We start from the raw sequence: 16,737 nt of genomic DNA, 5'->3' as shown, positions 1-16,737 counted from the left end.
TTATAACAAGAGGAGTTGAGTATAGGAGCAAAGAGGTCCTTTTGCAGGTGTATAGGGCCCTAGTGAGATCACACCTGCAGTATTGTGTGCAGTTTTGGTCCCCTAATTTGAGGAAGGACATTCTTGCTATTGAGGGAGCACAGCGTAGGTTTACAAGATTAATTCGCGGGATGGCGGGACTGTCATATGCTGAGAGAATGGAGCAGCTGGGCTTGTATACTCTGGAGTTTAGAAGGATAAGAGGGGATCTTATTGAAACATGTAAGATTATTAGGGGTTTGGACACGCTAGAGGCAGGAAACATGTTCCCGATGTTTTGGGAGTTCAGAACCAGGGGCCACAGTTTAAGAATAAGAGGTAAGCCATTTAGAACAGAGACTTTTTCTCACAGATAGTTCTGTGTCTTTGGAATTCTCTGCCTCAGAGGGTGGTGGAGGCTGGTTCTCTGGATACTTTGAAGAGAGAGTTAGACAGGGCTCTTAGAAATAGCAGAGTCAGGGGATATGGGGAGAAGACAGGAACGGGGTACTGATTGGAGATGATCAGCCATGAACACATTGAATGGCGGTGCTGACTCTGCCCTCCCTCAGGTCATCGGGTACTATGTGTGCCACCCCATCTCACTGACCCTGAGCCCCTCTCCCTGGGCAGTCCCACCATCACCCCGTCCATCTACACGCCCGGAAACACAGCAATAAATGGAGCGGGCCCGGGTGCCCGGTAACTGGTACCTCAGTGACCTGTCGCCCGGTTCCCCCGGTAACCGGTTCCCCTGATACCTAATACCCGGTGATCGCTGTCCCAGGTAGGTGGGGGATATATCCCCCCACTTTTGTGGGGGGGGGGGGGGGGGGTTGAGGTGGGTGATGCCCTGTATTATTATCACCCAGAGCAATAACAAAAATAATAATCACCTCTCAAAAAATAATAATATCATGCATCTCTCATGTAGGCTCTACATTATCTTAAAAATACTTCAAACAAAAAACATTGAAATCATACTTCTACCATGCACGAAAACATGATTTTAATACATCAAATTTAAAAAAGTCCCTACTGTGGGACCCCCTTCCACACCCACCCCCCCCCCAAGGCCAGTGATCAATGATCGCTCAGCCCCCCCACTTTCAAAAATGCTCTGCGGCCCCTGAGCAGGGTGACCACAACTGAAAACAATATTCCAAAGGTGGTCTTGTACATCAGTAATATCACATCCCAACCTCTACACTTGATACACTCACTGTGCCAAAAGCCTTATTGACCACCCTAACTACCTGGGACCTACGTTTAAGGAACCATATACCTGCATTCCTAGATCTCCCTGCTCTACAACATGCCCCAGAGCCTTGCCATTCACTGTGAAGGTCAAGCCCTGGTTTGCCTTTCCAAAATGCAACACCTTGCACTTACTTGCATTAAACTCCATTAAACATGGGCTGGGATGCGGATGGGGGAGGATGGAACCATGTACCTGCACTGCTGAAGAAGGGTCTCGACCCGAAACGTTACCCATTCCTTCTCTCCAGAGATGCTGCCTGTCCCGCTGAGTTACTCCATCACTGTGTCCACCTTCGATTTAAACCAGCAACTGCAGTTCTTTCCTAAACATTTCACCAGCACTGCTAGATCCGTCTGCTCCACAACATTCCCCAGAGCCCTACTATTCACTGTGTTAGTAATGCCCATGTTAGACTTCCCAAAATACCTCCCGTTTTTCTGTATTCCACCAACCATTGCCGGGGGATGGTGGTGAAGGGCAGTTACGATTGTGGCTTTTAAGAGACTTTTAGATAGTCACATGATGTGCTAGGAATTGAGAACTATGGATCATGTGTAGGTAGATGAGATTATTTTGGCATTATGTTCAGCACATACGTTGTGGGCCAAAGGGTCTTTTCCCATGCTGTACTTTTCGATATTCTGTGCTCTTTGTTATCAGTATTTCCTCAGACCCACACTGGAAGTTCAGATTGAACATTTGTTCTTGTCACCAGAATGATTTTGAATCTGCAACCTTTCTGTTTACATATTCTGTGTGCTGCAGCTAGTAAGAATTTCATTCTATCTGGGATATATGGCAAAAAAACACTCTTGACTCTTGGCTTAAGCTCAGACTCACCAACCGTAATGTGACAAATTATTAGTTGTCAACTTCAAAGATTTCAAAGGTTTTATTGTCACGTACCAATTAAGTGCTAATGTGAATGGCCATACAGCCATACAAAAACACAAGATGCACAACTACATAAAATTAACATAAACATCCACCAAAGCGGATTCCCTACATTTCTCACTATAATGGAAGGCAAAAATGATCAATATTCTTCCTCTTTATTCTCCCGCATCAGGGCAGTCAAAACTCCCGCGGTTTGGAGTTCCCGATGTCGGTCTCTGACCAGAGGCCGCGGGCTCCGTGATGTTATGCTCGCAAGCACCCATGGTTGGAGCTCCGAGGTCGATCCCTGGTAAAGGGATCTGGGGCTCTGAAATGTTAAAGTCCGCAGGCTCCCCACGGTGGAGCTCTCAAGACCGGTCCCTAGCAAAGGACGCCAACTCCACGATGTTGGGCCGCAGTGCGGATGGAGATACGATACGGAAAAAATTGCATCTCCGTCGAGGTAAGAGATTAGCAAAAGCTTCCCCCAACTCTCCCACCACATAAAACAAGCTAAAGAACACTAAAGACATACATTTAATATATTCAATTAAAACACAAAGAAGGAAAGGACAGACAGACTGTTGGCGAGGCAGCCATTGCTGGTGCTACCCGGTGGCCACTTCAATCATACGACACAGAGTAGAAGTATTTGACAGGCAGCAAAGCGTTTACTCAAAAATACTTGACTATCACTGTTGTTGATGGGGTATAAGGTCAGAATAAACATCTAGAAATTAGAAAAATGGTTCAAGGTGCTAAAGACTTCAAAATTAACTTTATTATTTCATGCAAATTGTAACATATTTCAGTTACAGAAATCACAAAGGCATTGTATGATGAACTGATGATGCCCCATTTGCAGATTGCCTCTTGCGATCGGTTGATTAAATGTTTAGAACCAAGGACCAAAGATGAATTCCATTTGCTGTACTACATTGCCAAATTCCATCTACCATTCAGTCCAATGGAAGTCATTGCTCAAAAATACTGGCACAGGAGACCATTTAATTAAAGAACTTCAGAATCAAATATGCAATGTATGCGAAGAGGCAGAGGAAAAGCAAAGAATAATATTGGCTATCATAGTAGAAATGTTTTACTAGCTTGTGATATTGTCAAATATCAAAGAGTATAAACAGAATATTTCCTTTCACACCTTCAAAAATCTAAAACTGGTTCAATCAAAGATACAAATTACCTCACGGCAGTATCCCACTGGCAACAATGAATATAATAGGCATGTTATTATCTGTGATGTTATACGAGAAATAATTCTGCTCAGGTGTGTATGGAAAACATCTCATTGCTCTACTTTAAATTGAACTTTTATGGCCACTTGATGAATCAACTGAACTCAGAAATTCATGTTTAAGAAGGAACTGCAGATGCTGGAAAATCGAAGGTAGACAAAAATGCTGGAGAAACTCAGCGGGTGAGGCAGCATCTATGGAGCGAAGGAAATAGGCAATGTTACAGCATTTTTGTCTACCTTAGATTTCATGTTTGTGGATGAGTACGGGTGTCAGGGGTTATGGGGAGAAGGCAGGAGAATGGGGTTAGGAGGGAGTGATGGTTCAGCCACGATTGAATGGTGGAATGGACAAGATGGGCCAAATAGCCTAACTCTGTTCCTATCACTTATGACCTAATGACCTTGTGTTTTCAACTACTATTTATATTGCTCCAATCTCTCTATACTCCATATGAAAGCTAGACATCTTTCAAGCAAATTCCAATACAAACTTCCCATAAACATGACAATACAAACTTCCCATAAACATTCACCAAAGCAGTCAAAGCTGATCAAAAATTGTAATTGTAGCCAATATACTTAAACATGTAAACTGACTAACATGTGAATGTCCCAGAAATTCACATAATGAAACAAAAGGTTTTGAGATCTTTTCATTATTTCTTCTTTTGGACATCAATCTTCAAAGATCCTTTCACATTCTGCATTAAGTCGCAGTCAATATCTACCAGTAGTTTTCTTTGCCCTGGCTTTTTTGGAGTAAAGTCACACCTCACTTCTGCAAGAGCATTTGGCTTTACATCGTCAAACCTAAGAAAGATAAGGAAAACAAGATGAATCCTTCTGTAAATATATGCATGGCCAACCATTGTTAATAACCACTTCTTAATTTTTTCTATATGAGTAATACTATGGATGAAAAACATCAAGCAAAAGCACTGGCAACTCTTTAATCTCATATTTCCTCTCTGTCTCTCCATCTATTGCAACAATCCATCTTTATCCAAGTATATTTTTGACAGCACCATCCATTGTATTAGTTGTCCGTTCTTTATATTGCACGGAGTTAGTGTATGCAAGAATCAGAAATATGTTGATACCAATAGGCACCTCTAAAGTTTCGCACAGTTAAAAGTTCCAATTTTTATTTTATCATATTTTATTAGGTTCATCACTGAACCAGGGATTAGTGATGAGAAAGGAAATTCTTATGTTGGTACAGTACAGTGTATTCAGAACATTTTAAAGATGTTTGCTCAATTATAGTCTTTCCGGACTAATTCCAACAGGGCAGGATTCCCGCCTGCTCTGTCCCCATTAAATTCCTGCAATCAAAAGGTAATCTGTTTTTGCAAAACAAGAACTGCAATGTTACCATCATTACGATGCCAATGCAACATTAGAAGAACTTTAGAGGGCATGAGGAAATAAAACAACGGAGCGAGGGAACCAGGGACACTAAAAAAGGGCCCTGACACAATCAGAGAAAATCTATCAACACCTCTACTCCCTTGGAAGTTTGAGGAGATTTGGTATGCCAACAAATACTCACTTGTACATCTACAGGTGTACAGTGCAGAGCATATTGACTGATTGCATCACGGCCTGGTTCAGCAAGTCAAACAACCAGGAACAAAGGAGATTTCAAAAAGTGGTGAACACTATTGAAGGGTACCGACCCCCCACCATCAAATGTCTCAAAAAGGCAGCCAGCTTCATTAGAAACCCAACACCACCCTGGCCACACTATCGTTTCACTCCTGCCGTCGAGAAGAAGGTATAGGAGCCTGAAAACTCAAACATCCAGATCCAGGAGTTGCTTCTTCCTTACACCCATCAGGTTATTAAACACTACCACCTCCAAATAAGCTCCAAACTATATAGACTTGAGGGATTGATTTTGGCTTTGCACTATTATTGTGTGTGTACATACAGTATACTATGGTATCTATTGTAGTGCTTACACAGTATTATGATTACATATCTGTTGGCCTGCTGCAAGTAAGAATGTCATTGTTTCGAGACATAGGACAATAAAAAACACTCTTGACACTTGTCACCTATCCATGTCATCCACAGATACTACATGACCCGCTGAATAACTCCAACACTTTGTCTTTCTTTTTGTAATCCAGGGAATCATTTCAGTCTCACAGCAGGCAAGAAGGGAGAAATGCTACAGTCATCATTAATTCCCTTATTGTCATATTTCCTCATCTGTGTTGCTACGGATTGCTTGTGACAGTGTACCCTGTGAATTGGAGTCATCAGGTTGACATGTAGCTAACGAAAAGACCCAAGTTTAGTATTGCGGAGCTTCTATCCAGCTAAGTGGATAAAAGCACGTTTTAGAATCTTACAATCAACTATTGTAGTCGAAAAATGTGAAGTCTCAAAACTTGATATCCACTTTCTGTTATCCTCAATTACTTTAACATCTAATACAATGTTTATTAGTAGCCAGATGTTACACATATGTCCTTTTTTCTACCATCTTCAAAATGCAAACTTACTTTACTCTTGTTTGATCGTCAACCAGACCGTTTCCCTCAATGCTCATGGAACATTTCTTCAGTGGAAGAGCAAAAGGGTTCGTAAAGCTGATCTCGACATGTGCTTTTTCACCCACATAAGCATTAAAGTTCATCATCTGATGGAGCAAATCAATTTTTAAGATTGTAAGTGATATTTCACATCCTTTGCAAAATAACTATTCGTCAAACTATTTCACAGGTGTAGTTTGCTCATGACTCAATTTGCAACAAAATGGACATCATTGGACCAAAAGCAATATATAAAAGCAATGCATGTTGTTTTAGATGTTGCCCTTTTAATTCAGATATCAGGAGCAGGTTAGAAAAGGATAGCTGGCTATTAACCATTGAAAAACATTATTACCATATGTTGGCCACAAAAGACAGTAATCATATTTATTAGAATTTTGTTGTTACGGTTGTAGCTAGCCTTCATCTCCTCCCGACTGGACTATTGCAACTCACTTCTCCTTGGCATCAGCTCCACCTACATCAACCGACTCCAACTGGTCCAGAACGCAGCCGCCCGACTCATCACCCACACCAAATCCTGGCATCACATCACTCCAGTCCTCAAAAAACTTCACTGGCTTCCCATCTCCCACCGGATCACCTACAAAATCCTGGTCCTCACCTACAAAGCCCTCCACCATCTGGCCCCCACATATCTCATTGACCTCCTCTCCCCCTACCAACCCTCATGGTCCCTCAGATCCACATCAGCCGGTCTCCTCTCCATCCACAAGTCCAACCTCCGCAGTTTTGGGGACAGAGCCTTCTCCAGGGCAGCTCCCAGGCTCTGGAATTCCCTCCCCCAACTGATCCGCAATTCCGTGTCCCTCCCCATCTTCCAGTCCCGCCTCAAGACCCATCTCTTCACCTCTGCCTATCCTTAGCCCCACGTCCCCGTCCCTTTTCATCTGTGCATTAATTGCCTCATGCTGTGTTTTGTATTGAATTCTGTCTTTACTTTGTGTACTAGTCATGTCTCTACTATTTATTTCATTCCCCTTACATGTTTTTCCTATACATGCTCAATTTTTGTAAGGTGTCCTTGAGACTCTTGAAAGGCGCCCATAAATAAAATGTATTATTATTATTATTAGTCTTAATGTTAGAAGGTGGCAAGGTTTGTAGATATGAATGGTGGCTTACCCTGTGGGTGCACAAATCCAAAGTCATATGTTTTGGTTGTCATGTCATGCTTTGCTTAAATTCTTTTTTAAATTTGCTATAAAGCCAAGGTCCATCAAGCCAGAGCACTACTGGGGGTTGCCATAGTGCCTGACCTCAATGATCAGTTGCCAACTTCAGGGTCCACATTCATGCAATGAGGAAGAGAAGTTGGTGAAACAGGGAGGACAGACACATGTAGCTCCTTGAGCTGGACAGGATGGAAGCAAATCATATGATGGTATATTGTGCACTAATTAATTACAAAGTCAAAATCTGTGAATGCCTCCAATTCACGAAAAATGTAAATTATTGGTGGAGGAGGCAAATACTCTCATAGCCTTTAAGAAGCATCATACAAGTACTTGAATCACTAAGGAATGTCGGCACAGACTTGATGGACTGTTGGGCTTATTATTGTGCCCCTTGACTATTATTAATTGATCAAACAAATAACTATTTTAAAGTTATTAATTATTATGATTTTAAATGTTCTTGAAAACGGTGATAACTATAAAACATATTCAATAGGAACAAAAATTACAAATTATCTGAAACTTGCCTGTTCTATTCATATTTCTATTCACCACCATTGAAATGAATGAGGTTTGCTGAATCCATGCCAGGTCTAAATTGGAACAGATTCATTGAACAAATTTCTCAGCAAGACTTTTGGGAAACTATAGTAAGTTTTTGTTTTGCAATTGAGGAGTCCTGTCTTGGTGGACAATCAGAATGAATAGGGCAAGGACATTTCAGGAAGTTCAGGGCTCTGTATGTACATAAGTAATCCTTAGAAATAGTTTGGATTGTCAATCCGTCCCTCCTCACAATCGAGCGGTGCACTATAGTTTTAAATTGACTTGCCAAAGCAAAACATGATTCTGCAATTGAAGGCCTGGCTTCCCACTGAAAATGAATGGTATAAAAATCCAAGATAGTGCCTCCTGTCTTTCACCAAATATTCTACTGGACTGGACAATTACACCCGTTCCAATGCTGCTGCAGACTTTCCTAAACTCTTTTGTACTTTCCTTGCAAGGCCAGAGGAAAATAGCATATGGAAAATGGGGAGGAAAATTGAGAGCATGGAAATTAAGATGGTTGTGACTGGCTGGCAATCTGATGCATTAACACCACTCATACTTCCATTAATTATTGGGGAAAATAGGTCATCGCCATATAAAAAAAGTAGGGACATTTCCCACAAAAAGGATTCTTTCTTGGTCTAGAAGTTGAGCCTAAATGTTTTTCTTACTCCTAAATTGTAGCTATATTTGATCTCAATACACACTGTTCATAAATTCATAAGACATAGGTGCAGTATTAGGCCATTTGGCCCATCAAGTCTGTTCCACTATTCAATCATGGTTGATCTATTTTCCCCCTCAACCCCATTCTCCTATACTCTCCATGTAACCTTTCACACCATTACTAATCAAGAACCCATCAATCTCCACTTTAAAAATACCCAATGGCTTGGCCTCCACCTCTGTCTGTGGCACTAAATTCCACAGATTCACTACCCTCTGATACTAGACTCTCCCTCTATTGGAAACATTCTCTCCATATCTAGGTCTTTCATTATTCGATAAGTATCAATGATCCCCCCTCATCGTTCTAAACCCCAGAGAATACTGGCCCAAAGCCATCAAACGCTCCTCATACATTAACACAATCATTGCCAGGATCATTCTAGTGAACCTCCTCTGGACCCATTTTAATGCCAGCACACCATTCCTCAGATATGGGGCACAAAACTGCTCACAATATTCCAAATGTACTCTGACCAGTGCCTGATAAACTCTCAGTATTACATTCTGCTTTTTATATCCTAGTTCTCTTGATAGGAATGCTAAATTGCATTTGCCTTCCTTACTACTGACTCAACCTGCAAATTAACCTTTTGGGAATCCTGCATTTCTGTTTCCTGTTTTCTGAATCCTCTCATAAAATAGTTTCCGCCTTTGCATGACCATACAATTTGCTATGCTGTATACCATTCTCCCAGTCTGTCCAAATCCTTCTGCAAAATCCCTGCTTCCTCAATATTACCTGTCCCTCCACCTATCTTCACATCATCTGCAACCCTGGCTACAAATCTATCAATTCCATCATCCAGAACATTAACATATGTCGTGAAATGTAACAGACCCAACACAGATTCCTGCAGAACACCACTATTCACCAGCTGCCAAACAGGAAAAGCCCCCTTTATTCCCACCCTTTCACTTCTGCCTGTCTTCTATCCATGCTAGTACGCTGCCTCTAATGCAATAGGCTCCTATCTTGTTTAGCAGTCACACACGGCACATTATCAAAGGCTTTCGTGCTTGTTACCTCCTCACATAATTCCAACAGGTTTCTCAGGCAAGAACTCCCCTGCAAAAAACCATGCTGATGTCAGCCTATTTTATCATGCACTTCTAAGTACCCCGAAACCTCATCCTTAAGGGCCTGTCCCACTGTACGAGGTAATTCAAGAGTTCTCCCGAGTTTCCCCTGATTCGAACTCGGAGAATTACGGTAATAGCCGTTCGTAGGTACTCGGGGCTCTCGTGGACATTTTTCACAGCGCTGAAAAAACGTCACGAGTTACCACGTTTCCCGAGTACCTGCCGTTAACATTACGAGCCGCTACGAGACATCCACGATCTCCGACATAGCCGCTACGTACATTCTACGTACTTATCACGAGTTTGATTTTTTTTAAACTCGGGAGAGCTCTTGAATTACCTCGTATAGTGGGACAGGCACTTTACTGATGGACTTTAAAATCTTGCCAGCCACTGAAGTCAGGCTAACAAGCCTATAATTTCTTACTCTAGTGATTCTTGAAAGTTCACTACTAATGCCTCCACAATCTCAGAAACCTGGGGTGTAGTCCATCTGGTCCAGGTGACATCCACATTCGGACCTTTCAGCTTCCCGAGCTGCTTGTTCTTCTTAGTAATAGAGACTGCCCTCACTAATGCCCCCTGACTCTTCTGAATTTCTGGCATGTTGCTGGAGTCTACCACTGTGAAGACTGACACAAACACGTATTCAGTCACTGCCATTTTTTTGTTTCCCATTACTATTTCCCCTGCATCACTTGCAGCGGCTCAGTGTCCGCTCTTGCCTCTCAATTATTCTCTATATATCTGAAAAAATGGAATATCGTCTTTTATATAATTGTCTAGCTTACCTTCAAATTTCATCCTTTCTCCTCATTGCTTTCTAAGTTGCCTTCTGTTGGTTTTTAATACCTTTCCAATCCTCTAGCTTCCAGCTAATCTTTGCCATATGATATGCCTTCCCTTTTGCTTTTATGCTGTCTTTGACTTCCTTTGTAAGCCATGGTTGTGTCATGATCGAGTTTGGTATTCCAAAAAACGCAAGGAATCATGGGATTTATCAAAGGTCACAAGCGATAAAAACTCTCAGCAGCCGTGCCGCGGCATGGACACAGATGTGTGCCTCATCCGCAGCCAGGATCGATCCCGGGTCTCCGGCGCTGCAATCGCTGCCGAACCGCCACTGGACCATTGCTGTCCCCTCCCAAGTGCCCCGCTCCCCCCCCATCCGGCAGCGGCGAGAGAAGTCGGGCATCAGAGGGGATCGGCACCCACAAGCCCAGAGCCAGCGTGGAGAAGCAGCGCTAAATCCAGCTCAACTCTTCCTGGCCCGCCGGATTAACCGACAGTCCTGCCAGGACTGATGGGACACCAGCCGGGAAACGTAGAGTTAATGCTCTTTCTCCGCGCTGGCTGTAAGCCTGGGCAGCCGTTCACATCAGTCCAGGCAGGGCTGTAGGTTAACCTGGCGAGATACAGAGTTGGGCTGGATTTAGCGCAGCTTCTCCACGCTGGCTATGGGCCTGAGGACGCCGCACCCATCTGACTCCTGACTTCGCTGGCAGCCCCTGGTCTGGGGGGGACGACTCGGGAGGGGATGAGGATGGGCCAGTGGTGGTTCGGCAGTGATTGCAGCGCCGGAGACCCGGGATCGAGCCTGGCAGCAGATGAGGCGCAGGTCTGTGTACATGCAGCGGCATGGCTGCCGAGAATGTTTTTGCTTGTGACCTATGACCTGGGCATGCGCAGTCGGAATACCGAACTCGCTTATTCTCCCTTCACGTCAACTTTAGCGGGTTTCTCCCTCATGACACTTTAGTTACTAATTCATCAAATTTTAGCTTCTCCCACTCAAACTGCAGGTTAAGTTCTTTCATATTATGATCACTACCTCCTAGAGGTTCCTTCACCTTCAACTCTCTAATTAAATCTAGTTCATTACACAACAGCAAACAGCAAGGGATAGCCTTTCCCCTGATGCGTTCGACCAGGAGCTGATCTCAACGGCCATCTCGTAAGCATTCTACAAATTCCTTCTCTTGGGATCCAGTACCATCCTGATTTTCCCAATTTACATGCGTATTGAAATCCCCATGACCACTGTAACATTGCCGTTCTTACATTCCTTTCCAATCTCCTGGGGTAATTTGTACCCCACATCCTGGCTAATACTTGGAGGTCAGTATATAACTATTGTCAGTTTTTTTTAACTCTACCCACAGGGATTCTACATATTCTGCTCCTATGTCATTCTTGCCAAGGAATGGATTCCATTCCATGCCAACAGAGCAATGCACACCCTCTGCCCACCTGCCTATCCTTTCCATAGGAAGTCCATCCTTGGATGTCCATGCTATTTTGTTATTGGTCTGCACACTTTAAAACAATGGGAAACCAGATAATCCATTTCATGCCATATTAACTTTTTTTTTTTGCATTTTTGTGTAATATTAAGCTATTTTCTCTGATTTCTTGACATGCATTTATGTTTCCATAAGATAAAGTACACCATCATTGATTTGGGCCTGGGTTTGGAAATAAAGGGGAGAAACATCAAATTATTTTTGATTTCCTCAACAACAATTGAATGAGTGGACAATTCCTGATTAATACCTTAATTGTGAGAGGAGGATTGAGCAGACCAATGTCTTTCATTGTCGCTACATTGTTTTCAGGTAATTTATCAGTTACATAAGTTATCAGCCTCATCCGGTAGTACATATCAGGAAATGTTCCATAGTCCTTGTAGCTCAGTTCCAAAGGAATGATCTTATCTATGAAACATCAAGAAATAACAATTGATACATACTTAATGATCATATGTCATCTTACAATATATCAATAGAAACAACATCTAACTATAGATTTTTAGAGCCAATAATCTCAAGAGGTCATGAAATAGATGTCTAGCTAATGTGAAGTTGTGGTGAATGTTTCCAAAAGCCATAAGGAAGTTTCACATTTTCGAATGATTTTATGTGAAACCAAATAGCCATTGGGTCAGGCAGTCTACTGTTCAATTTATAATTTCATTCAAATAATTCAGCACCCACCCATCCCCTCAAACTAAATCACTGATGATTTGGCAATTAATCCAAGCATTTCTTAAAAAGACTAATGGTATTACTTTGTTAAATAGACCTTGTGTTACCTTCCACAGCAGGAATGGTGATCTCTTTTTTAAATTTCTTGATAGTTTCTTTGTCTGTATTTCCATGATACATTTTTTTCTTAGCCCAAAAATTGACCGTACAGACTTTTTCCTCTGAAGACTTGTTGGAAACGACCACGGAGACTGAAACTGTCTGTCCGAGGCAAATAGGCTGGTTAACTTTCAGAGATACTTTTAATGTCTTCTCCGGTGCTGGCTCGGCTATTACTATTTTTGCCTTTTTAAAAATTTCTGCTTCTTCAGTGGAACCTGGGAATTAAACAAAACAAACCTGTGTCAGTCTTCAGGACAAAAACGCTTACTGTCTTCAATTTCATAATTGTGCTCTGACACAGCCAGTACCATTGCCAATTAAATTGTGATTCACATTTTGATCACTGTGGTCCTCACAGTTAAGAACCATTGCACTATGTTCTTATTTTTAGAATTAAACTAGACCAAGTGCAGACCCGTTGGGTCTGATCCCCCAACGCAATTTTCCAGCACTCACCCATTCCCTCAGCGCAACCCGCTTTACTTTTTTGAAATTTTAATCATGAAAAATCCGGGGGAGGCAAGAGGAGAGGGAGAGGGGTTGTGGCACTCGGCAGCTTGAGAGCCCATTGTGATTGGTGCACAGGAAGGGGGGAGGTCAATACCCTTGTCGAGTTCTTCGAGATAAGTCAGCGATGGGAAGTGCGTGGGAGGGGCTCTTATATTAAACTATAATACCCAGCACAGGGTGAAATAATGTTTGATTCACAGGCTTAAAGGCAATATCCAGCCCTGCTGATGTTGGGTTGCAGAATGGAAGGGATAACTTTATGGCTTTCCAATTTTGGACCTTCTCTAGCTCAGAGCAAATTTCAGAACTATATGCATTGAAGTCTCTATGGTTTCTAAGTTATTGTCTGGGAAGTGAAGATGGAGAATGACCTTGAATAACTTTAAAAGCAGCTGGTCTGTAAGTGGAATTGAATTCCTTTTTTACAACCTTACTGCCACCCTCCCCGCCCCGTTCACCCCCACCCTCGCCGCCTCCCCCCCCCCCCCCCCCCCGCTGGCCCCCCCCCCCCCCCCCCCCGCTGCCCCCCCCTTTGCATTGTGACATCACTGGAAGCGGGTTGAAAGTCATTTGGAAGCAGGTTGAAAGGTGTTTAAAAGCTGGGTTGGGGTATTTTTAAATCTGTATCTTTTGAAATACAGCATGAAATGTGAAGGGAAACAGTTTATTTTGTCGAGCGGAAAAATGTAATTAATAGTCTCTGAAATTTTGATCGCTAGCACGTAGCGTTTTGATGAAGATAGAAAAACACATACATACACGCACACACATATACATACAAGATGAAAGATTCATAGGAATATAGATAACTTTATGATCACGGTCAACTAACAAAAAATGCTTTACTGTGGTTTAACTATTTTATACTTATCTCAGTTTTAAACTTTCATTTAAATTAATCCATTTTTACTACATGTGCTACTTTAAACATTTGTGTTATGACCCTTTTTTTAAATTCACACAAAACCTTTAAAACTAACCATAGACAGAATCTCATTAGATGATCGGCATAACAAATAGAACGTTGTCTGTGAATTTTGTCATCTAAGTTTATATTACTTTAAATCCAGATTGGTTTGTGTAGATTCATCACTTTGAAAATGAATAACAGAGCACTGGAGTACTGGAACGCTCTCAGTGCAAAAGGCTTAGTCAGGGCAAAACATGTTAGATGTATCCAGTATGTGGATAGTCCAACTCGAGGAGTGACCATACTGAACCTAGTACTGGACATGAGCTTGGCCAGATCAGGTGCCGCAGAACGGCCTCGGGGGTACCCGGTGAGGGAGCGGTGCACCGAGCGGGGAGAGGGTGGCACAATTATTATTTTGTTGTTGTTGCTCTACCTCCAAAAGCTGGGGAAGAATAGAGGCCTTCCTCAAAAAGTGGGGGGATATATCTCCCATCCCACCCCCTTTCTCTCTCTCTCTGGGACGACTCTCTCTCTCTCTCTCTCTCTCTCCCTCCCTCTCCGAGCCGACTCGCTCTCTTGGGGCCGACTCTCTCTCTTGGGCTGACTCTCTCTTTCTCCCTCAGGGCCGACTCCCCCCCTCTCTCTCTCTCTCTCTCTCTCTCTCTCTCTCTCTCTCAGGGCTGACTCTCTCTCTCACTCTCCCTCCCTCTCGGGGCCGACTCTCTCTCTCTCTCTCGGGACCGACTCTCTCTCTCTCTCGGGACCGACTTTCTCTCTCCGGGCCCACTCCGACTCCCTCTCTCTTTCTCTCTCGGGGCCAACTCTCTCTCTCTTCCTCCACCTTCCCTCCATTCCACTCGGCGGCTAATCACAGCGCTTCGTTCACTGCCCCATAGCTCGACTGTGAACCGCGCTGTGATTGGCCGTTGTGCGGAAGGGGGGGGCAGTCGGTTTCTGCCACGGCTGGTCATGGTTTTGCCCCACTCACTGTGCGCTTGTTCTGAGATTCTGGATGTCGGAGGTCCTCAGAAGAAGAGAAATACACGCCTGCGGGCAGGATAATTTCGGGTTATGAAGCATGTCTCGCCCAAAAGTGGAGGGGCTGCAGCATGGCTTTTAAACAGAGAGTGGTGGTTGCCTAGAACCTGCTGTCAGAGGTGTAAGTGGAGGAAGATATGATAGTGGTGCTGGAAAAAGTTTGTATAGTCTCCGAAAATGTCGGATGAATTTTGTTTGAATGGTTCAGAAATTGTATATATTTACCAATTGAATAAAGTATATTTTGAAATTAAAAAAAAAAAAAAAAAAAAAAAAAAAAAATTATAGTGGTGCTATCTCACTACCTCACTACCAGCGCATGCTGCCCTCGGGACGGTTGCTATGGAGAGGAGACGGTTGCCCACCTCTGCAGAGTGTGGATTTGCAAAAAGAGTCTGGAGAAGTATGAAAGGGTCCCTGGAACGATTTATCCCGAACAGCTCCTTCAAGTTCAAGTGAGTTTATTGTCATGTGTCCCTGTATAGGACAATGAAATTCTTGCTTTGCTTAAGCACACAGAAAATAGTAGGCATTTGAGGACTCTGTGATTTACGGACTGTTCCCAGGGACGCATTCAGAGGCTGACATCGAGTGCTGCTGGAGGGTCATCAACTCGGTGAAAGACGCTCTTTGGTCTGCCCGAGGGTTGCTCACCACCCAGCAGAGCGAGATGTCCGTCAGGGAATGTTGCCGACTGGCCCACTGCAGACTGCAGGAGTACGTGCTAAGGGACGCACTGAAGCTTGGTGCAGCCAACGCCAAGGCTCGGTGGGGGTGGGCCACAGTCTAGGGTCCTTCCGCTGCTGGACATGGGTGGCACGGTATGGTGGAGACGCCCCTCAAATTAAATTAAGGGAAGGTATCCCACGCCAGGGGGCCACATGAGTGGCACGGGTGGGGGACATTTCTGTGGAATTTAAAAGACATAAACGGTATTGAACAATCTGTATAGCCGACGAAAATGTCAGATGGAATTTTCGCACTGTATATATTTTCACATCGTATATTTATTACTTGGACAGGGGCCACAGAGTGGCACAGGTGGGGGACAGTTTGGTGGAATATGACAAATGTAAAAAAATTGTGCTGAAAAAATTTGTATAGACTCCGAAAATGTCGGATGAATTTTGTTTGTTCGAATGGTTCATGAATTGTATATATTTATCAATTGAATAAAGCCTATTTTGAAATTAAAAAAAATAAAATAAAAAAAAAAAAGATATGATAGTGGTGCGGGACATGGGGGGCACGGTATGGTGGAGACGCCCCTCAAATTAAGGGAAGGTATCCCACGCCAGGGAGCCACATGAGTGGCACGGGTGGGGGACATTTTTGTGGAATGTAAAAGAGGCATAAACTGTATTGAACGATTTGTATAGCCGACGAAAATGTCGGATGAATTTATCGCACATTGTATATATTTATTACTTGGACAGGGGCCACATGAGTGGCACGGGTGGGGGACCGTTTTGGTGGAATTTGGAGGAAAAAAAAGGAAAAAATTGTATTGAACAATTTGTATTGTCTCCGAAAATGTCGGATGAATCTTTCGCACGGTTCATGAATTGTATATATTTATCAATTGAATAAAGCTTAATATTTTGAAATATTTTTTTA

General features: G+C 43.0%; 1 protein-coding gene across 1 annotated transcript in view; it reads right to left on the bottom strand.

Annotated features, from left to right (window-relative positions):
• Positions 1 to 3,789: 3,789 nt before the first annotated feature.
• Positions 3,790 to 16,737, bottom strand: part of LOC116986250 (protein-glutamine gamma-glutamyltransferase 2-like) — a 31,590-nt gene continuing 18,642 nt past the window's right edge. The window contains exons 10-13 of the mRNA XM_033041608.1: positions 12,605 to 12,874; positions 12,067 to 12,227; positions 5,924 to 6,060; positions 3,790 to 4,220 (exon numbers count right to left, since the gene is read on the bottom strand). Of these exons, the coding sequence (XP_032897499.1) occupies positions 4,067 to 4,220; positions 5,924 to 6,060; positions 12,067 to 12,227; positions 12,605 to 12,874 (722 nt within the window). The 3' untranslated portion in view covers positions 3,790 to 4,066. The remainder of the gene's footprint in view (positions 4,221 to 5,923; positions 6,061 to 12,066; positions 12,228 to 12,604; positions 12,875 to 16,737) is intronic.

Source organism: Amblyraja radiata, chromosome 23, assembly GCF_010909765.2.
Source record: "Amblyraja radiata isolate CabotCenter1 chromosome 23, sAmbRad1.1.pri, whole genome shotgun sequence".
NCBI classification, from domain to species: Eukaryota; Metazoa; Chordata; class Chondrichthyes; order Rajiformes; family Rajidae; genus Amblyraja; species Amblyraja radiata.
The sequence above is the reverse complement of the archived record's forward strand: the minus strand, read 5'-3'. Positions and strand labels throughout refer to the sequence as shown.